The 24,386-nt window shown below is 40.0% G+C and overlaps 1 protein-coding gene across 1 annotated transcript in view; it reads left to right on the top strand.

Annotated features, from left to right (window-relative positions):
* LOC146002546 (protein MMS22-like) overlaps window positions 1–24,386 on the top strand; it is a 146,993-nt gene that overhangs the window by 23,314 nt on the left and 99,293 nt on the right. Inside the window, exon 5 of the mRNA XM_083140471.1 lies at window positions 6,650–6,800. Coding sequence (XP_082996597.1) covers window positions 6,650–6,800 — 151 coding nt within the window. The remainder of the gene's footprint in view (window positions 1–6,649; window positions 6,801–24,386) is intronic.

Raw genomic sequence — 24,386 nt, 5'->3', positions numbered from 1 at the left:
AAGCGTGCACATTTGACTGACTAATTTATGTAACTTTTGCTGTTTGTTTATTGTGAGATGGATGAATTGGTTGTGTAATGTATTTAAATAATACAGGGTCTTTCTTTCCCCTTTGTGTGCTTGGCAGTCGCCCACATGCCACCAGCTCCCATCAAATCGAGTGTGATTTCTCCGCTATGGAAGCCGCTAGCTTCGAAATGACTTCAAGTTCTCAGAATTATAGTTACAATTACATTCAAAATAAGCACGTTAATTGTCAAGGGGATGTTGGAAATACGGTCCTCGTGCATCCACTAGTTTTTGGCATGTTTTAGGAAATTTCGCATAGCTTTGGTAACAAGACACGCTAAAAGGTCACTTAAGTTTCCTAACAGTACGTGGCGCCTGAGTGCAAACTGAAACACATGGCTTTCAGCATAACTTGTGGACTTCTTTCTTAACCCCATTCCATTTCAGTAACTTCGTGATCTCAGTTCAGTCGTATTTTTAAAGTGGTTACGTGTTACAAGTTACAAGCGATTTTCTATTGTTTTATACAGGGTTTATTAAGTGTATAATGTTCCAAGTGTTGTTTGTGTTTTGCTATAGTTTTAATAATGGTACACACACACACATTACAAAAAAAGTAGGGCCTCCCCGATGACGCAGTGGTACCATTGTCACCTTGTAATCAAGGGGTCCCGGGTTCGATTCCCGATGGAGGTGCATAATTGTTCGGATCCCACTTTTAAGCTGTAGGTCCAGTCCCGATTAGCCTTACTGTGCATAAAGTGGACTTAAAACCAACTCAATCAATCAATACAACAAAACGTTTTTATGTAAGATTCGTATCTGATTGCAAATTCTTGAAGGGATGTTCGTAAACGATTTTCAACAGAATTCCCAGGTGTGCCTGTTTCACACAGAAATACCGTGCGAAACCTTGTGAAGAAATTGAGAACGAGAGTCGGTTAAATTTCTGAAAATGAATTATGGGGAATGTTAGTGGTAGGGTAATTGATCCATGTTTAATATTCTTCTCTAACGAAGCAAGGTTCCATTTACAGAAAACAGTGGAACCTTATTTCCGTTGTTAAGATCAGTTTGATAAGGATATCTAGCCTTTTTTTCTAAATTTAATTTTATTTGAAAAAAAAATAACAACTTTAATCACATTTTGATAAAAAATTGAGACTTTATCTCTGCTTTTTCAGCAACAATGGGACCTATCCTCCATTGTTGAACTCGTTTTGAAAAAAGAATATCTGGGCTTTTCTAAATTTAATTTTCTTTGAAAAAAAAAAACTCACTCCCGCAATACTTTTGTCACATTTTGATCACAAGAAGTGTCTTCCTTCATCTGTCTGTTTTCATCAATGAGAGAGATCTTTTGTTCCATTGTTGTACTTTCTAAGTTTCAGATTTGCAGCCTTGTTTAAATTTCACTTTCTTTAACAATCTTGCATTTCTGCAATGTTTCTGTTACATTTTTATCGCATGTTGTGCCATTACCCAGTTTCCCACCAAATTTAGTGAAATCAACCGATTCAGTGTGCATGGCTACATGGGCGTAAGTGTTTCGCGCTCATCTCGTGATTCGAACCCGCGACATCTCAATCTCTAAAATAACGTGGCTTCTTCTCCCGTTCCTCTTTAGTCATCCTGACTTTTTGGTTAGCGTTAGTAAGGTGTTTATCTATGGGGGAAATTGTAAAATAAAGTCTATGCAACAAACCTTTACACATTAGAAGAACTGAAAGAGAATATTAGGAGAGAAACTGTATCAATTTCAGAAACTGAACTGTTGCGTGTAAATTGATATTTCCGAAAAACATGCCAAAAACTTATGGATGCACGAGGACAACATATCCAACATCCCCTGTGACGAGGTACATACTTATATTTATTGTATTTGTAACTAATTCTGAGAACTTGAAGTCATTTCGAACGGTTTCCATAACTGAGATATCACACGCGATATGACGGGAGGAGTTGTCCGGATGTCCGCAAAGTGGGCCGTCGTCAGGTGCCCAAAGGGCAGAAATAAAGTCTCTGCGATTAAGAAAAGTTTTCATTATAGACTAAAAGGATTCTCGCAAGTTTAATTACTAACTGTTTACATAATTTTTATATGAGACTCTTCAGTGTCCTATATTAGGTATTTACACCATCCACAGTCATCACTATTACAAATCGAAGGGAGGTTAAATAAGAGCTTATAAACAGGATGAGGATTGATAGGCACTAAAAACTCGTAAAATAAGCAGGCAAATAAGAACAAAATACAAAAAGGTAAAAAAGGTAAAGTCCTCCCCTGTGCTTAGCACCACGCCATGAAGGCGTATAGGGGGTGTGGGGGTAACGCCCCACACTTTCTTGATCCGGTCGTGAGTAGGGTGATGTGATCAGCACCATGCCCCTGACTGCCTTTACCCCCCAGGGTTTCCCCCAGGTACCCATCTTATTCGACACTGGGTGGGCGCCGGGACCGCTTTCATCGTTAGAAAAGTTCCCGGATTTGAACCGGCCGGGGATCAAACCCGGGACCTTTAGCATGGTAGTCAGATGCGTTACCGACTGTAGGTACTAATCGTTCTGTACATCGCCCTACAATGCCAGAGGTCCCAGGTTCGATTCCTGGCCTGGGCATGGATGTTTGTGAGTGTTCATTCATCAATTTCATCATATCGCTTATCACCATCTTCGCAAATTAGCCAAAAGTGGCACAATAAGCGAAGTAAAATAAATGAAATCAAATCAAATTAAATTTGCTGAACATTTTTCATTATTTCCACGGATTAGGCACTGAAAAAGCTATTATCTTTGAAAGAAGCACTTGTGACTAAAACAGTCACAAAATAACACTATACCTGTGAAACATGAATACCACTCACTGAGGCACATGGTGGTTCTGGTAATTTACAATGCAATGTAGAGAACAATGACATATTGCGAGCAAGAAAATTTTTTAATCCAATTTTTTTGCAGGCTGTAATCAATATTGATTTAATAAGGTGCAAATAATTTCACGGGATGCCAATGCATTCTCTCCTTTCCAACTTTTGTGCCTCGCCGATGGTGTAGTGGTAACATCGTCGCCTTGTGATCAAGGGGTTTGATACCCGTTGGAGGCACATGGCACAGTGGTTCGGATCTCACTTTAAACTGTAGGTCCAGTCCCAATTAGCCTTATTGTGCATAAAGTGGACTTAAAACACAAACTCAATCAATCAATATCGCTCAGAAATGTCACGAGTCGGCTTTAGACATAAACACCTACATTATCTTACCAAGGAACAAGATAAGACATTTTATGGCAAATTGTTAGCCTATTATTGCATAAAATTTAAAACAAATCTCCGGGATCAGCCCACAAATTTCCAAAAACTGTGCCATAAAACAAGTGGATGCACGAGGACAACATTTCCAACATCCCCCGGGATAATTAACGTTTTGAATGTAATTGTAACTATAATTCTGAGAACTTGAAATCATTTCGAAGCGGCTTCCATAGCGGAGATATCACACGCGATTTGATGGGATTTGTCATTCGGGCAGCAGCCAAGCGTGCACAAAGGAGAATGAAAGACCCTGTATATGTTGCATATAATATGTATTAAAGAAACTTTCAATACATACACAATTTAGTGTCCACTTCGCTCCATGTTGCATAATGCAAAACATACTCTATGTGATCAAAAGTATCCGGACACACCGCGAAACGTGTGTTTATCACACAATATTGCCATCTACCGCGTGGAACACATAGTCAGCGAGTTCAGTAGTCTGCAGACAGTGTGAGACAGCAGTATGGGATGGTCTGAGGAACTCGCAGACTTTCGACGTGGTCAATTGGTTGGGTGCCACTTGTGTAGGAAGTCTGTGTGTGAGATTTCCACCCTCCTAAACATCCCTCTGTCCACTGTTTCCGATGTTATAGTGAAGGGATGTGTACAACCCAATAGCGTGTAGGCCAAACTCCCATGTTGACCTCCAGAGACCATCGAGTGTTGAAGAGGGTCGTACAACATTATCGTCAGTCATCCATCGCCACCATCACTCAGGAATTCCGAACTGCATTAGGATCTACTCCAAACACCATTACTGTTTGGCGCAAGGTGCGGCAACTTGGTTTCAATGGCCAAGCTGCTGCCCATAAGTCAAACATCACACAGACAAATGCCAAACGCTGCCTCGTGTGGAGCAAGGAGCGTCAAAACTGGACCATAGAACAGTGGAAAACCGTTGTGTGGAGTGATGAATCACAGTACACAGTGTGGTGATCCGATGGTAAGGTGTAGGTGTGGCGAATGCCTGGTGAACGACATCTACCAGCCTGTATAGTGCCAACAGTGAAATTCGGAGGTGGCGGGGTTACAGTGTGGTCATGTTTCTCCTGGAGGGGGCTTGGCCCCCTTTTTGCTTTACATGGCAATGTCACGGCACAAGCTTACGTTGACATTTTAACAGCTTTCATGCTGCCTACCGTCGAAGACCAGTTCGGGGATGACCATTGTTTTTTCCAACACAACCGATCACCCGTCCATACTGCAGGGCTTGTGGGGGAGTGGTTTGACAACAACAACGTCCCACTAATGGACTGGCCTGCGCAGAGTCCTGATTTGTATCCCATAGAACATCTCTGGGATGTTTTGGAATGCCGACTTCGTGCTAGACCACACCGATCCACATCAATACCTCTTCTGATTTTGGCGCTCTGCGAGGAATGGGCTGCCATTCCTCAGGAAACCTTCCGGCACCTGATTGAAAGTATGCCTGTGAGAGTGAACGCTGTCATCAAGGCTAAGGGTGGGCCAACACTGTATTGACTGCCAGTGTTCCCGATGGAGGTTTGTCTAAACTTGCACTTTATTTTCAGGTGGGTGTCCGGATACTTCTGATCACATAGAGTATATCGTGCATGAAAGTAATACATGATAATGTAAACAAGAATCATATTTGGAATGCATTTATCAAGCATTTTCTGCCTCAAAAATAGTTTGTGTGCCTGTTTTCCATTATTAATGTGAAATTGAACATGTTGAAAAAATAATTCAAATTGTTTGTTTGAACACAAATGCTGTAGCACCAACTTCTCCCTCTTTTTGCATAATTTAGGAGGATAATAATGTCTTTGAAACTACTACTACTACAATGTTGGTCCCAAGTTCGAATCCTGGCTTGGACATAGATGTTTGGGAGTATCCATTTATCAATTTCATCATATCACTCATCTCCATCTGCAAAAGTTAGCCAAAATTGTCACAAGAAGCGAAGTAAAATAAAGCAAGTCAATAATAATAATAATGTGATAATAATAACATTATTATTAACACTATTATTAGTATGTTTATTCTGGTTCTTGCCTCCCCCCCCCCCCAGACAAGAATTTGTGGTTGCACCTCTGATTGTAAATAAAAACTCAGCACCTTAAATTAAATATTTTAATTATGTTACGTATACTGTTTAATTGAATCAGAATTTTTGGATGTTGGAATCACATAGACCCTTTATATTATTAAGATGTTTGTGTGTGGATGTTGTGAGGTGGTATTACGTAAGGTTGAAATAGAGAAAACATCTGATTGTATTTTTGGAAAGTTCGCCTTGAAAACCGGGAATTATACTTGAATTTTATCATGGTCCTAGAGTAGCAACCCTGTCAACCGACTCTGTAAGTTATCTGAATAAATTTCTATATGCTTTCAAAGTTGTAAAGTCCTTTTTGAATCACCCTGTATATGTTAAAATTGAATATAGTCCAAATCGACGCACATCATTTCTTTATAACAGTTTGGTGAACATTTTTTCAGCCTTAAAAACTTAAACATATTAACTGTTACTGATTCTTGCATTATAGTCGAAATATTACATTTGAGAAAATTTGCTCCAGTGTTGTGAAGCACAGACTTACAAAATTTAATCGTCTGTGTCCGAAGATTCTGGTCCGCTATCATTGGACGGTGCAACGATTACACGATGAAAGGTCGTAAACCAAATTTTAGACTGAAGAAACAAGGTGTGGCCAATAAATGGTGCTGACAATTATGTGGTGAAATATGGTACCTATTAATCTGTTCCATCTCTAGTATCAACACAATAGAAATATTTATAAACATGTAGACTGTTTGGGTTACTGTTTAGGTAACTAAATATATGCTTACAGGCCGAAACAAAGTGTTAGGTAATAATCAAAATTTAATTATTGATAACAACTCGTTTGAATCAGTTTCCAAATTCAAGTTTGGGGGTTAATATTAAAACAAATGAAAATGATATTAGACTTAATTCAGGAAGTGTGTGTTACTTTTCTCATCATAAACTTTTATCTTCTCGTATAATATCTAAGAAACTAAAAATTAAAATATACAAAACAGTAATTTTGCCTGTAGTATTATATGGATGTGAAACTTGGGCCCTTACGTTAAAAGAGAATAACATTGAAATGGACCTAAAGAAAATCGGTAAGGATGAAAAAGATTGGATTGATCTTGCTCAGGATAGGAACAGATGGAAGGCTTGTGTTGCTACAGCCATAAACCTTCGGGTTTAAGAAGGCTGGAGAGTGAGTTAGTAGATTGTTTCAGAATAATTCTGCTTTTTGTATGGTAATAAAATTTATGAAACATATGTCAATGTTATCTGTAAATGCTGTTCTTTCTGTTTTTAGCATATCAAGCTGTGAAGAACATTGGTGGATGGTGGAAAAGCTCATGCCAGAGATCAGAGATAATCTCCTGTCTCTACGGCTTTTGCTGAGAAGCCTCACAGATTTACCTGATTTTATTTTGAGCCATTATCCATCGGTCAAAGGGAACAAGGTAAAGTTGTAATTTGAATTCAAGTAGAAATTATTAGTTATGTTTTGATTATTAGGAGCTCACTTTTGTTACTTCCTTTTTGGCATGTTATGACGAAAGGTCACATGTAGACTTATAAGGTAATTAATTAAATGATGAATACTAGATGGCGCAGGTTGTCTCATTCGACTATTTAGTCAAGCCGTAATGAAAGTCTGAAAAAGTGCTCAAGAAATGGCTCTGGCATCTCAAGTGTCAAATGTAGAGACAACGCTTTGTCATATCTAATAACTAATATTTCAATTAAAGAGAGTGCCTCCCCGGTGGCGCAGTGGTAGCGTCGTCATCTTGTAATTAAGGTGTCCTGGGTTCGATTCCCAGTGGAGGCATATAGTGGTTCGGATCCCACTTTAAACTGTAGTCCAGTCCCGATTAGCCTTACTGTGCATGAAGTGGACTTGAAACACCAACTCAATCAATCAATTCAATTAAAGAGAATTTTAGCGGACTTTGTTACTGAAGCATCTATCTAAATTAGCAATCATTTAACTAAATTATGCTTGTATTAACATGTTAGTTATTTTTTATGCATCGCAATTGGCGTTATTGGATATTCTGTGTAAATACAAGAGAGACGCGAAGGAGAAAAGTAGTGTGGCGAAATAACAAAGAATATAAACTCGATCAGATATACTTGTATCTGCTTATGGTTGTTGTGAATTCAAAAGTCCACAGATTACGAAGCCCAGCATGAAATTTCGATGATTTTCTCGTAATCCTCGAGTACTCAAAATTTAGCTTTCTCGTGGTGGAATGAAAGATCTAAAATCATGCTGTGGTGTACGTTCATGTCAGAACGTAACTACACGAACCGCACTTTATGTTGATAGTAACAGTTAGCAACTTGTGATAATTCGTGTGAAGAAGACTTTCGCTCGATTGCAGCGTTGTGAGCAAATAATTTGCAGTGAGAAAGAAGTAGCATTAGAAATTACTACATGAATGTTTCTACTTTTCGTGCTAACCACTTACCTTTATAACCAACCAAAGGTTGGGTATACATCCCCAATACATACAGGCAGCACTCCACTCCAACCAAAGTACAAGGCCAATTCAATTCAGGTAAAATTAATAGGAATAGACATTCCCATATATGTTAAGATTAACAGAAATTAGGCCTAATTAGTAAAAGTATGATAAAACATCAAAATATTAAGTAAATAATAAGCCCCAGACCAAAATTCATTGGTTATCAAAAAGACATCCTTTTTTTGGACAAACAGAATTCAGAGAGCACATGTTGTTTTTCATGCAAATTTTTTATTAAAACAGATATTTTCAGGATAACATTTGTGCAAGCACAAATTAACTTGCTTTCCCTGAAAATAACTCCAAACCACAATTATATGTGCAAACAAACCACAAAAACATCAAAAAATCGATGTTTTTGGACAAAAGACAATCGGTCTCACAGCACCAGAGCCATCTGGTGAGAGTCAGTGGAACTAGCCCTGACTGGACTGCCATCTATTGGATTTCCTTAGGTACTAGATAAAGGCAAGTAACCCAAGATGCTGTGAACCAATCAGATGGCCTCATGGGCGTGGCTACCAGACAATGAGACTGTGATAGCTTCTAACATGTGAGGAAGCCATCTTGATTTCACTCTGTGTTGATAGTTAGGATAGTTAACATCGCTCCAAGTTTTGGGCCAGTGTAGGCCAGTGGAGAGAGGACAAAGGAGAAGCCATTGTGTTCTAACATGTGGAATATCCACTAAGTGCTGGGAAACAGCCCTGTAGTGTATAATATGGATGAATTACAGCACTTGAAGTATCTTAAAGTGCATGAAACCAATATCCATGAAAATTCGGAAATTTTCAATACCACATGGTGAGGGCAATGAGCCATCAGGAAACCATGATGTCTTTGTATCCAAAGACATCCATGATTATTAGGCCCATCCTTGGTGATATAGCTCCCTGAAACAGTTCATGTGCAAGCCAACATCCATATGCCTTAAGATACCGCTATATTTTTAGTGAAAACCCACAGAAAATCCCCCCATTTATAGTTGGAGTGAAAAGTGTTTGTTTTAAGGCCCATGTGTGATGAGGTGAATGCAGGATATGTAAGTACCATGCTTTTTGTTACCTATTTGTTGGTTCTAAGTGTAAAAACGAACCTATAAGTTTGTGCAGTGCTTGTATATAAGTAAATGTCTTAACTCCCAGAATATTAAATGTGTCTTTCCAACATCTTGATTTATCAATTCATATTTGGGCGGGTAAGTCCGGGAAGCGTACCTCTCGCTCCGGAATAAATAGGCTGAAAGTCCCTATGATAAACCAGCAATCACTCCTCGGAATGGATGCTGGTCTATTGGGGACATCCTCCATGTTAATGGTCACTGGAGGACAGCGTAGAGCTGCACGGGGATAGGTGCGTCCAGGTTGCATAGCCAGGTAGTTTTGTGGGTTCAATGAAGCCCAAGGTGGGTGAGTAGGTTAGGTTCATCCTTCCTACCACTCGGCAACGTAACCTGGAGGCACGTATCCCTGGACCAGCCGCGTAGACAAAGCCATCCGACTCCCAAATCTACCGTCAGTAGTCTTCGGTCTCCGTTGTGTCTTTTGTCTCCTTGCCTTGCGCGGATCGCAAGATTATGAGACTCAGTACCGGCACTCCCCAAATATGAATACCAGATCAAGGTCGTTGGAACGGCCAGCAGGTCGTGGGTTCCCACCCAGCGGTAGTGCAAGTTCCCTTAATAACCCCCAACTTGACCTCATTGTAGCAATGCTCCAGGAGCAGGCGAAAGTATCTGCAAACGTTAGTCAGAAACTTGAGGCACAGGGTCAGAAACTTGATGCGAAACTTGATGCGCAAGGTCAGAAACTTGAAGCACAGGGTCAGAAACTTGATGCGCAGGGTCAGAAAATTGATGCTCAGGGTAGGGAATTTGCCAAGGCATCGGCTGAAGTAAATCGGAAACTTGAAGCCGTAAGGACGGAATTCCAGGCCAGACTGGACTCCATCCACAATGCCACCACGAAGACCTCAGAATTGTTAACTAAGCAAGTAGCGACCAACACCAATAGAATAAGTCAGATAGAGATCCAGTGTAATGACCTAGAGGTAAGATTAGGTAGGGATTTTACACAAGTGTCGAGCCAGATTTCGGAACTGAGGGAACTCGTTAGCGAAGTGCAAGGCGGTGACAATCAGACCACCACAGCTCAGATTCTAGGGAGGTTAGATGCCCTAGAAAACATATGCAGAGAGCTCACTTGCAGTGACCACATGGTCACGATCGAGAACAGGGTTCTCGAGCAAGTGAGGAAGGAAATGCCGAACTGCCAGGCGGAAAGCCGCAGCTCGCATGTATGCATTTCCGAGGGCCAAGTCACTGAGCAGTGCACCTCCTCACAACAAAGGGTTGGTGAGGAGCAGCTGCCAGCAGAACAAAGGTCTGACGATGCAAGCCTGATGAGGATTCTTGCTTGCCTGGAAGGGATGGAGAGACGAATTACTCAGTCCGCCCTTCCACTGACGTCAGTTACCATGCCCGTCTCATCTGCAAGGAATGTGTCTGTTCACCATGCCTTGCACAAAGCTAAACGAAGACCTAAGGGTTACGAAAGCTCTGACCAGAGTAGTGGCTATGTGTCTCCCCCTAACAAGTACCACCCACTTGGTAACTCCCCGGAGTCCAACTCCGAAAGCTCGGATGCCGAAATCCGCAGCCAGAGGAAGAGGAAGAACCGGAGGAGGAACAAGAGCAAACCTAGGGTTAGGTTTGCTGATCTCAAACAGCTCCCAACCTTTAACGGGCAGGGGAACAGGCTGGCCTCTGATTTTGTGCAGGAGTTTGAGAGAGATCTCACTCTCCTGGAGGTAGATTTGGCGGAAGCCCTCCAAATAATCTCGTTCTGTCTACGGGACGAGGCAGGGCAGTGGTACGAGAGGAACGAACGGAAGTTCAAGTCCTACTCCGATTTCAAAAGGCAGTTCCTCTCATATTTCCAAGGGGATGGGTGGAGAGCTTCTTCCCTTGCGAAGGCTCTCAACGAAAGGTACAACCCATCCCAGCACAGATCAGTGCACAAATATTTCTGGCGCCAAGTCAAAATGATTAGGCTTGCGTTGCCAGAAATCGCCGACAACCAGGTTTTCACCCACGTTGTGCAACAGCTGCCGCGCAGCTTGAAGGACCAGCTAATCCTAGCTCCCTTCGTCTCTCTTCAGGAGGTGGCCAACTCCATACTTCGGTATGAGAGTGTGCAAGTACCACAATATCCTGAGAGGGAAGTTGCAAGGCCAGCACGACCCAATTACGGGAAAGCCACGACTCGCATTAACCGGACCTATGTGAGTCGTGGTCAGGGTGAAGCGAGCGGTTCGTCCAAAAAGGAGGACGCTCACATGTGCAAGTCTGCGAGGGGCTCCCGGCCTAAGGAGTACCCAAACAGAACCAAGGTAGACCGGAGAAAGGGTGGAACGTTCCAACGTAAGAGTTCCGCCAGCTCACACGGGTCTTCCGAGCATCTCGCTGAGGTGCATCCAAATGTGCACAACCAGGGAAACTAGGTAGGCAACGTCCTGACGTGGGGAAGGGCGATGCCAAACCTAAACCTGTCCCACAATGTTCAGATTCATGCAAGCACACTCCACTGATAAATCAATATCAGGCAGTGGGTGATTCAATGTTGTCACGTCTTGCGCAAAGAAAATTCGGGTATCCTGTCCAAAGAGACAGTGATGGTAATTACCACATCGGACTTTGCATATCTGGACAAACCTCAGCGCAGTTGCTCAGTGCTTTGAGAAGGGAAAAGTGTGTTCATAAAAATGTGTTATTAATGGTATCCACAAATGATATGCTCCGAGGGAAGGACACCAACCAGGTGTTCCGGAACCTCCAGGATATCATTTACACCCTAAAGAGGAAAGGTGCTCAGAAGGTCATTGTTCTGACTCCTCCGCCAGTTCCCAGGTTAGCCAATGAGAACCGACACAGGTTCTGGGCCATGTATGACTCATTGATTGCAAAAATATTATCCCTTGATGATAATAGCAACGTAAGGGTTCTGGATTCCTCATCGAAATTTGTGCACAAGGGCCAAGAAATGAACATGTCGCTGTTCGAGGAAACCATGGGTTACGGTCAAAACATGAGACCCGACCTGGTTCACTTCAGCCCACGAGGTATGGATACCATACTCAACGCACTCGATGAGGTAAAATGGTTCACCAAACCAGGTCACCCACCCAAGGGTAAACAAATGGAATCTCAACAGAGCGAGATGAATGCCATTCTGCCCTATGAGCAACCCTCGGGAAACTAGCCAGTGCTATTCTCGCTGGGGGTGATGGTGGCCAGGGTGTAACAATTCCAACTCGGTTAGTAAGCATGGAATTTAATAGTGAGGAAACTCATTGATATATGTTTTGTACATTTTCCACTTCCTCAAAGAATCGTAGTAGACAATGGTCCCCAGTTTAGGGCCAAGCAATTCACTCAAACCCTTGAATATATGGGAATTCAAATTCTGTTTATACCATCATATCTCCCATCCGCCAATCTGGTTGAGAGGACACACCTCGAGATGGGAAAGCTCTTAAAGCTTATGTGCAATGAAAACCATAAAACATGGTCAGATAAATTACCAGCAGTGGTTAGCATTATCAATCACTCGATCAATGACACCACTGGGTACGCACCAGCAGAGCTTAGGTTACATGTTTCACTCAGGAACCCCGTTATGGAACATTTCCATATTCCTACAGGTGAACAAACCGAATGGGATCAGCAATTGTTCATGGCTGTATCCCGGACGGCCGAAAGGCGAAACAAAGCCAACAATAAGGTAAATGAATCACAGCAAAACAGGACTGTGATCAAAGTGTATGACTTAGTTTTTCTTAAATCCCATCTCCAAAGCAAAGCTCTAGAGGGACAGACCCACAAATTGTTCCACACCTTCTTCGGTCCATTAGTTTGTAGTGATCAGGTGACAGATAACATATTTAATCTTGTTCATTGTGTTAGCGGTAAGAGCCTACCCAACCAACATGTCAATAACATGAAGTTGTGGAGGTGTAGCTATAAGGTGTATAGTCATTACATTGAGAAGCTCAGACTACTACATCCGGTGTTAGCATCGAGAGTACCTCAAAGAAGTTAATTCAAGCCAAGGGGCCTCTGAATTCAACGAGGACTCAACCTCAATCCCGACGGGGTGCAGCCGTTTCCCTACGACTTGCTTTGTCTGTTGGTAAGACGAGTAACTGCGCACAAATGGCTCCACCCTCGTACCCTTGTGATACTTCCCCATGGAAACTGTAGATGTCTGCTCGTCAGCTCTACGTTTCTTCCTAAACCCGATATCAGTAGGACCTAGGAGAGAAGTACGCGACGGTACGGCTCCTGCGCTATAGTATTAGTCGCATAAGAGGTATTGGTATCCCTCTAGCGCATCCAGGGTAAGACGCACGGATAGGAGTGTACAACAGGTACAAGATGAGGAGAAAAAGCTACACATTTTTTGAACACTAGTATTAATATATGTTAAAGGTCAGAGGTTTTGTGGATGAGGTTCTGTCTGGCCTGTGACATTCACCCATTTGTACAGAGGGTAGAAAAATTTATGTCAAGATCGTGTAAGGGATTATTTTATCATTGTATGCAAAAGTCAATTTCATTGTTGTGTACAAAAGTAGTATCTCGTTGTTTTGTACAAAAGTATTACCTCGTTGTTTTGTGCAAAAGTATTATTTCATTGTTGTATACAAAAGTATTACTTCAGTATTATATGCCAAGGCAATTTCATTGTGGTATAAAGGATAATTTCATTATTGTATACCAGGGCCATTTCTTTGTTGGACACAAAAGTGAGTCCAACCATCATATAGAGATTTATTTCCTTATGAGTGCAAATCTATGCTAGATCACTCACTACCAATCAAGCGAAATATTGTTTAGCAATTATTGGGTATTTGCACTACCGATGGGTTGGGTTCGACCAAACCAGGGTTAGCGGTAATAGAGAGATGCAAGCACCCCCAAACATATAGGGTTGTTTATGAGGAACAACCCATAACCAACAAGGGTAAGGTCAAAGCCTGCGTGTGAAGTGGGGCCAGTGAGTACATCACTCCAACTCCCCCTCAGTGTCACCACAAAACCCCGGAGCAAACATACAAAAGTGCATGGTGTCATAGGCAGAAGCAGACCCCCAAGCATATTATGCCAGGAACCAGAGACAATCTTTTCAGCGTTCCAGCAATATGGGGAAGCAGGGAGTGTGTCAGGGGTTCGTAATCGAACATTGACATCCAGGAACGAACCACCATGACAATCCTACAGACTTCACGCAAGCAGTGCATTCCACAGATTGTTCACAATCCCAATGGGTAGCCAGGTAGAAGCATTGTTCCGCCAAGCGAGCAACAAAAAACATTTGCTGGCAACGGATGCTGCGCAAAGCCAGGCGACAGCATGCTCCACCTAAGGAGATACTGAAGAACAATTGTGTGGTGACCAAACGTGGACAACATACCAAGGTGTATGATGAACAGTTCTTCAAGGTACTGCACCCTCAAGTGAATGAGGGGCAGAGACATTAGATACATGTCTAAAAACTATTATGCAGCTCAGGTCGAGTACAAAAACTGTGTTCAGTGCGACAAAAAGCAGACATTATAACATGAACATCTATTGAAAACTTTTAAGTGTGTGTTATATTAACCATGTATATACCGTCTAGGAAATCGTTCGATATATCGGACAGAACAATATCTCAAACATATATCCATGTGACGGACAAGAATAAGTGCAAATTTATTTTTTTTCATGTATATGTTCTTTTCGGACCAGCGTGGTCATAACGATTCAGTGTGTATATAAATGTTTTGTGTATGTATTTGGGTATAGTGTAGTAAACGGTAAAGAAAAATGATCCGCTTCACGTATCCTTTTTCTTTTCCCGAGGGCCCGGGATATGTATAACCAACCAAAGGTTGGGTATACATCCCCAATACATACAGGCAGCACTCCACTCCAACCAAAGTACAAGGCCAATTCAATTCAGGTAAAATTAATAGGAATAGACATTCCCATATATGTTAAGATTAACAGAAATTAGGCCTAATTAGTAAAAGTATGATAAAACATCAAAATATTAAGTAAATAATAAGCCCCAGACCAAAATTCATTGGTTATCAAAAAGACATCCTTTTTTTGGACAAACAGAATTCAGAGAGCACATGTTGTTTTTCATGCAAATTTTTTATTAAAACAGATATTTTCAGGATAACATTTGTGCAAGCACAAATTAACTTGCTTTCCCTGAAAATAACTCCAAACCACAATTATATGTGCAAACAAACCACAAAAACATCAAAAAATCGATGTTTTTGGACAAAAGACAATCGGTCTCACAGCACCAGAGCCATCTGGTGAGAGTCAGTGGAACTAGCCCTGACTGGACTGCCATCTATTGGATTTCCTTAGGTACTAGATAAAGGCAAGTAACCCAAGATGCTGTGAACCAATCAGATGGCCTCATGGGCGTGGCTACCAGACAATGAGACTGTGATAGCTTCTAACATGTGAGGAAGCCATCTTGATTTCACTCTGTGTTGATAGTTAGGATAGTTAACATCGCTCCAAGTTTTGGGCCAGTGTAGGCCAGTGGAGAGAGGACAAAGGAGAAGCCATTGTGTTCTAACATGTGGAATATCCACTAAGTGCTGGGAAACAGCCCTGTAGTGTATAATATGGATGAATTACAGCACTTGAAGTATCTTAAAGTGCATGAAACCAATATCCATGAAAATTCGGAAATTTTCAATACCACATGGTGAGGGCAATGAGCCATCAGGAAACCATGATGTCTTTGTATCCAAAGACATCCACGATTATTAGGCCCATCCTTGGTGATATAGCTCCCTGAAACAGTTCATGTGCAAGCCAACATCCATATGCCTTAAGATACCGCTATATTTTTAGTGAAAACCCACAGAAAATCCCCCCATTTATAGTTGGAGTGAAAAGTGTTTGTTTTAAGGCCCATGTGTGATGAGGTGAATGCAGGATATGTAAGTACCATGCTTTTTGTTACCTATTTGTTGGTTCTAAGTGTAAAAACGAACCTATAAGTTTGTGCAGTGCTTGTATATAAGTAAATGTCTTAACTCCCAGAATATTAAATGTGTCTTTCCAACATCTTGATTTATCAATTCATATTTGGGCGGGTAAGTCCGGGAAGCGTACCTCTCGCTCCGGAATAAATAGGCTGAAAGTCCCTATGATAAACCAGCAATCACTCCTCGGAATGGATGCTGGTCTATTGGGGACATCCTCCATGTTAATGGTCACTGGAGGACAGCGTAGAGCTGCACGGGGATAGGTGCGTCCAGGTTGCATAGCCAGGTAGTTTTGTGGGTTCAATGAAGCCCAAGGTGGGTGAGTAGGTTAGGTTCATCCTTCCTACCACTCGGCAACGTAACCTGGAGGCACGTATCCCTGGACCAGCCGCGTAGACAAAGCCATCCGACTCCCAAATCTACCGTCAGTAGTCTTCGGTCTCCGTTTTGTCTTTTGTCTCCTTGCTGCGCGGATCGCACCTTCAATGCGACAGAACAATGTCATGGAAATTTTAAAAATGCACGTTAGACCTAATAGACCTAATACTTGTAACTAGTTGCTAAAGTGAAACAGAGATGGCAGCACTAGGCATGTAAACAAGAAGATTCGCTGTATTATAAATACATTGTAGTGTAAATAAACGTAAAAATTAATTAGAAAGATAAACAATAATAAAATACAATGTAAGAAAAAAAGAAAAGATATAAAGATGACTAATTAATAAAGATAATGGCAAAATTAGCAAAGTGCTCATATGCAAATATATGTGAAATATAAAGAAGTGAAAAGACCGATATAAATTTGTGTCTCATAACAGATCTCTGATCTGTAGGCTTACTACGTTCCCCTTTGTGGAATTTTTGATTACATCTGTGGTGGCACATTCCGATCACGACTCACAGCACTTTTTGGCTGCGCGTCACGATCGCTGCACCGACTTGGGAGCGCTTTGTCAACCGCAGTATCAAGTTTACACTCTTGGTTGAGAACAGTATAGTTGGTGGCACATTCTAATCAACGTTCCAAGGTGGGTTACTAGATTGGACTTGATATTAGTATTGGGAAAACAAAAGGCAAAACTTTCTGGGATTTAGTCAACTCAAATAGGGCAATCAAAAAAGCAAAAGATTTGTGATATAAGAAGATTAAGTCCAAGTCCGGATCTAGAAGGAAGTCCAAGGCCAGAAGGAAGTCTCAGCTCATATCCAGAAGGAAGCCCAAGTCCAGACCCAGATCCCGTAGGAAGCCCACAAAAGTGAATTTGAATGTGAAAGTGACGACAAGCAAATAAGAACTATAGGAATTGAAATTTCTATAAAAGCCCGATTACTTCTATATGAATTCCGTATTTACTCATGTATAGTGCTCACTTTTTTCCAAAATTTTTGCCCCCAAAAACTGTGGTGCGTATTATGCACGGAATAATTCAGACAGCCAACATGAAACCGTACAGGATCGTTCCATGCTTTTGGGACATTTGCATTGATTTTTCATGTTTACGGAACCCTATCATGTTATATATCGTTGTAAAGCTTAAATCCTGCAGTTTCTGACACTAATGTGAAATGTGGTTGAAATTAGTTCATCACAAAATGAAGGAACGTTCTGATTTTTATGGTACTTTGGATGAAAGAAAACATAAAAATTAAAATGTATTATTGGCCAAATAATATGACATACATGGAGTGTGTAAATTCCTTAATGGAAGAAATTTTGTGCTGCTAACTGATATTTGGGAGGTCCTGAATGTTCCTCGTATAAATGTTACATTAGTCACGAAAAGAAAAAGTATATATTTTAAAGTTCTTTTAGAAATGCCACGTATAGAAGTTTGAAGGCCATTTCACACGATTTTTCACTTTGTAATGTAATGTTCTGCGACACCAAGAAAAGCAGTGCAATTCTGGCAGAATATGAGCATTCACCTTCGGTGACATGGGATGCATATCAGCAGTATTTGTTGGACGAGAAATAATAGAAAATAACTTACTGGGCACTGCAAATCCGTAACGTAATTTTGATCTCGCTTTCTACTATTACAGAATAAATGAGGTGGTTAAAGAGTGAAAGCTCTGGGATGCTAAATACAATGGAGGGAGAGTGTAGCAACATTGAGTGTGTCCTGTTTCTCGAAAAGAGAAGTACCTAATATTCCTAATACCTGAGAAATATGCTGTTGCCAAACTAGGCAGATTCGAGTTTCACAGACAAACTCATGGCAACTTGAACAGCAACACGTTCATTTCGAATGTTAACCATATTGGGAAATTTATATATCTCAGGAGTGTTAACAGCTAGAAGAGAGCTTGGAATAATAAGACATTATTAAAGCTTCCGATTTCTATTGTAGTCAGTTCATGTAATTATGGGTCAGTGTATTTTAACCAAACAAGTGTAATACTTGTTATTCAATCAGAACTTGTAATCCAAAGGTTAATGGTTTGAAGCTAAACATATACAAATCGAGAATTATGCTGTACTCTGTCATTTCCGAATAGGTTAATTCTTGGTATCTCATAATGTTACATGAATCATCGTTGAATAAATGACTTCTTATTGTTTGCTTAAAGACTTTAGTTGGTGTGTCATTATTTTCCATGAATGCACATATTATAATTTATCATTTATATGTTAATCATAAACATTTTCTTACAGAAAAACTTCATGGAAGTGATTTGAACATTCACGTTTCTAAGGTGCATGTGTCATTTTTAGAGGCATGCAAATTTCGTTTTTGACGAAAACACGAAATATGAAATAACATGCTATAATGTTCATTTTTCATTTCATTTTCCTACCCTGTTTTGTCACGAAATAATGCGAAATGAACTGCAAAATGCAAAATAGACTCTTAAACACGAAATTTACTGTTTATATACAGACGCAACACTTTCTGAAGTCTGAAGTATCCTGTGAGTTATGCAATTCATGGAAAATTGATTAATTCTGCTGTAAATATTTGGACCCAAAATGGACCCCCTTTACACAGCACTTTTGATGTGATTATTCACCACTACAACATTGAAATGTTATATTATTTACCGCTTTTGAACCCAAAATAGACTGTTTTTATGTAGATTTTCATCGAAAAATGCAGGCTTGACCAGGACACAGGTTCAAGTCCTCGTCGAGCCTGCATTTTTCGCTGAAAATCTACATAGTACAGGGAGGTTATTTCAGTCGTTCACCGCCAGCGTGTCGGCCGGTCGGCGCCGCCTTCATGCAACAGGTCCCGGCAAATTGCGTTAGAGGAAGTCCGTAACAGAAACAGCTTGTTTTGTAATGTTTCCACTTTTCACAATTACAGTTACAATTACAATTGAATAAGCACGTACCTTGTCGCAAGGATGCTGGAAGAGGTGTCCTCCCAAATACAAATATTTCTGGCACCTTATTTCTGACATCTAATCTTAGATTAGACATCGCTACTTTATCCTCAGTTGTCGCGAGAGCACCGGCAGCTTATCGGGGGAGTTGTCAGCCGCGAGACGGCGCTTCATACTGCACGAATGAGACAGTGTCGGCAGTGATACCAACCTTAGGGACTTTTCACTATATTTCGCCCGCGTAGATTTTGCCAAATGAAGGAAAACGTAGGGACTTTTTTCAATCTTGGAAAATAACTTTTTATTGCGCAAAAGTGCAAAGCTTACTTGCCAGTCAGCTGCACTTTCTTCGTGCTCGGTTTGGAATGAATGGATTAGTTTATCTGGATACTTTAGTGAGGAAGAGAAAAAACAACTAACCAACAAGTCTCCATCAGAATTTTGGAACATGTTATCGGTTACCGAGAACTTTCAAGGCAAGTTATTTTTTGAAAACATTTCCACTCTCGCGAAAATAGTGCTAACATTGCCACATTCTAACGCGGAAACTGAAAGAATATTTTCAATGTTACCTAAGTGATACAAAAACAAAAAAGAGAAATAAAATGGGACCAGAATTGTTAAAGACTTCAGGAAATACAGCATCACCAACCAACATCTATCTCTTCACAGCAGCAGCATGTATGACTTCAAATAACAGTAAATGACTCAACGTTATTCAATAGGGGTGTGCGGGATCCCGAAAAGTCGGGACCGGGATCGGGAAAAGAAAATTCCCTTCCCGATCCCGACTTCGGGAAATGACTTCCCGACTTTTCGGGATCCCAAGCAGTCGGGAAATACCGAATGGTCACTTTAAAAAGTCGTTAATTCTCGACGTTTTCTGCATTGTAAGTTTCTGGAACTTATCATAAATTGTAAGTTTTTATTCTAGAAATGCAAAAACAATCACTTAAAGTGAAAATGACGTGTAGAATTCGAGATTTCCTGAGCTTCGGGAAATTTCGAAAATTTCCCGACTTGGTCGGGAAATTGCAATTTTTTCCCGTTGCGAATGTCGGGATTTAAAAAAAATTCCCGTCCCGACCCAAAACATTTTGTCCCGCACACCCCTATTATTCATTAAGGCAAAAATTTACAATACCGGACCCTTCTGTAATTTCTATGCTACGTCTTATACTCACGAAATAATTAGTCGTGATGATTTATCTCAAGTTAACATGTTGGGGTGAGGTGAAAAAATTGTTCATTAACGTGTAGAAGTTGTAAAATAAGCATTTCAATTCTCGCAATGATTCTCCGTATACAAGTATGGTAGCCATATTTGTTGATATGAACAATTGACGTTCGCAATTAGTTACGCTGTCTACAGCGTTGCCACACTGTTGATTTCATACTTGGAGAGCATGGATCGTGTAAGAATGGCGGAAGAGAACAGTAAAAAAGTTGTTAATGTTGTACAGATTTTTAGGTGGAGTGTGCAGGAGGATTTCGTGGGGTAATTAATAAACTTATGGATTTCGGTATATTGCCTAAAGAAGGGGATTACATGTGACAGTGACAATCACGATGTAGAAGAACATGTGGAATGTGGACTGATTTGATTACAGGTAAGTTTGGCAACAGTGCATCGATCGTAAAATTGCAGGATACGAAAATGGTGTCTTCGATGATGAATACGATTTTTTTATCGGTTCGTAATCACAATTAGCGCAAAACCATTCACGGATAGCCCCACTCACCATTCTCGGTAAGGTTAGGTTAAGTTAGGTTAGGCAAGGCAAACATAATTAAAATTTGGGGTCGAAAAACCAAGCACGGGTAGCCCCACAAGCCATTGACGGATAACCCCACGAACCATTCACGGTAAGGTTAGGTTAGGTTAGGATAGGATAGGATAGGATAGGCAAACATAGTTCAAATTTGGGGTCGTAGCAATATCAGGAATGTATATTTCATTTTTTAAGTATTGGAAACACAAAATCTTCCGGTAAGTAATGAGCAATCGTGCCGATCACGGACCACTCAAATTCACTTATTTTGCTATTTCTACAGGTGACCCACAAATTTTAACTTCAAATTCGTGATTCGGAGGCCTCAATTAGTGAGTATGCGAAATATTACAAAAATCGGGGAGGGGTCCTGTATTGTAAATTCGCTCCTTCATTAATTGTGGAGCACCGAGCAGAAAGATTTGGTAAGTAAATGTGTATATTTTCTCTTCTGTTTTGCATGCTAATGAGGTGTTGTTTTTTTAGACGCTTTACTTGGCGTAGGGACATTTGGTCAGTTGTAGGGAGATTTTTACTATGTCTGTAGGGACATTGCCGGAAAATGGTTAGCAACACTGTCGGTTACCAGAAGTAGTGAGCCTACGCTCATTCATGTTCACTTCTGTTTGCGTTTATCAATACGCGTGTTGTTTATAATATGTTATTGAGTTGGTGTGCTAGTGCTTTATTGTGTGTTAATTGTTATTCATTCATTAGTTATTCCGCTAAACAAATATAGTCTTGAACATCGAGTTTTTATGTATGATAATTACGTGAAAACGAACTCTTGCAGAAAAGTGGTCAGGCAATTACGAGAGACAGGATCTCTTGAACCTAAGAAACGTGTTGTATTGCTGTTGAAGGAGGTCATTTTCAATATATCTTATAACACACCAGGTTAATGATCACTATTATTAATTTTAAATATCATTTTACGGTTTTGGTTCGCTTTATGCGCCGGGATGCTGTCTTCCCTTTCTGTCAACTGACGATAAAGTAGCAATGTCTAATCTAAGATTAGATGTCAGAAATAAGGTGCCAGAAATATTTGTATTTGGGAGGACACCTCTTCCAGCATCCTTGCGACAAGGTACGTGCTTATTCAATTGTAATTGTAACTGTAATTGTGAAAATTGGAAACATTACAAAACAAGCTGTTTCTGTTACGGACTTCCTCTAACGCAATTTGCCGGGACCTGTTGCATGAAGGCGGCGCCGACCGGCCGACACGCTGGCGGTGAACGACTGAAATAACCTCCCTGTATATCTCCTGTGTGTGCCCAATTTAATAGACTGTTTTTGTACCAAAATTTTGCTTTTTTATTTACCAAAAATTATTGCCTCTAGTCATTTTGAATCAAATGTTTAACTTATTTCTATGGATCTATTCCTTCAGTATTGTCGCACTATGATTGGGGTAGTTAGGGGTATGCAATGTTGTGTCTCAAGTAACAAACCCAGGTTTTCCATCACCATCTGCTTGTCCACACATCTTTGCGTTATCTCATGATATTTGGCATAAATGGGGGTGGCTTAAAGGTTCAGAGTAGATTGTGTGTTATAAAATTGGCAGGTTTCGAGTTCTTATGCTGCTGCACGAACAAGAGGCGACGTCTACATGGACGTACCATGATAATGTTCATTCTTTTCTATGGATGCATGTCTTCTTGCTACAGTCATCAGCAGGGAATGGTTTTATATGTAAATATATATTTATGTGTGAAGCTGAAATTAGTTATATTTTGTGTTATTTTTGCACATCATGGTATGTAGACTCGAAAAATTTAGTTTTTTTCCCCATATTTGTACATATATTAGGTTTTGGCTCATATTTTACATATTTAGTTATTTTTACATATGATTTCCATATTCCAGAATTTTTCTCTACATATACTCCATATTCATGCAATAACTACACGTCCCCGTGTGACCGAAAGAGTTGGGTGAATTTCTTGCAAATAACTGACAAAGTCTGAAGCGACATTAAACAGACGAAAGTTTACGATCTTTTTCATACCCTCCACTTGACATAATCACAAGTTTTCTGTTATCTGAGCAATATTTTTTTTACACCTCCCAACTGTATGCTTTTATGCTTTTGCCATTGTGAAAAACACTTGAGTTTCCTGTTTATTTGCAATAGTTATCAACATTTGAGAATGAGGGTTCAAGCATTGGTTCCTGGTTGTCACAAACATTAATTTGACAATGTTGGAAGAGAGTTCCAAGTTGAGCAGCCCATTGCTAACTCCCACAGCAGTGCCAGAAGCAAAAATTTTGTTGTATAAAATCAGGTTTCTCTTCAAGACAGTCACGGTAATGATTACAATGCTGAGACTGTATTTTATGTAGCTCGTGTAGTGTCTTATGTTATTAAAAAGGTAAATTTTCACAATTCGGTGAAAATAACTAAATATATATTTACATATATAGCACATTTTTACTACATATAAATCCGTTCCATGGTCATGAGTATCATAAAATATTGAACATAATTTAAAGTAGGATTGAGCCAATACTGCTTTGATCTGCTTAAAAATGGTAAGAGGTAAGAGTTGTACAAGATATTGATTAATATTAAAGTAATATGTATGCATTAATTTACCAGCTTTTTATTTAATATAGTCAAGAATTACATCAGAACATGAAAATATTCCAAATATATGAGAAGTTCAAATTTTGTGTAATTTCCAGGATAATTAGACTCTGCGAAAGTGTCCCATGGCATTTTTGCAGACCCATTGAAATATCCAAACTCCACATAAGTATCAACTGTTACCTGTGAATAAATTTCAACCTATACTTTCTGATATTGGCATTGGCAATCCTAGTTTAACACTATGTAGACTGGCCAGAAAATGCCTTGTTTTGTGTAGAAGACTAGGAATTTTTTGCTGTTTTTCAGGAAATCGTATAAAATATTTTACAAAGTGTGTTGTTATTTATCAATTTTTTCTGAAATCTATACGATGCTGTTTTTTCAGACATATAATATTTTGTATTTCATATACATTTCTCAAATTTAAGAATTTTTTTTCTGCAACAATTTTTTGTAAAAAGAAATTAAACATTGTAATAAGAGTTAACTGAAAACCTTTTTCTTGAAATTGAACAAGTTAAAGCATAATGTGTATGTAGATTACGTTCATTTCTTTAAGGGTTCATTGTGTACAGCAGAACCTTGATTTGGCATTTTTCAGTGGACCAAGGTCAAAAAACTTATAATGCAGGAAATTGTAAAATAGAAGAAAATATATTAGTTTGCCCTATTGCGACAGAATGCATAATGCCAGACAGTGATTCCTCTATCTTTTTCTCTCCCTCCTTCTCTCTCTCTTCCCCTCTTCTCTCTCTCTCT

This window comes from Lepisma saccharinum, chromosome 18 (assembly GCF_977018435.1).
Source record: "Lepisma saccharinum chromosome 18, izLepSacc3.1, whole genome shotgun sequence".
NCBI lineage: Eukaryota > Metazoa > Arthropoda > Insecta > Zygentoma > Lepismatidae > Lepisma > Lepisma saccharinum.
The sequence above is the reverse complement of the archived record's forward strand: the minus strand, read 5'-3'. Positions and strand labels throughout refer to the sequence as shown.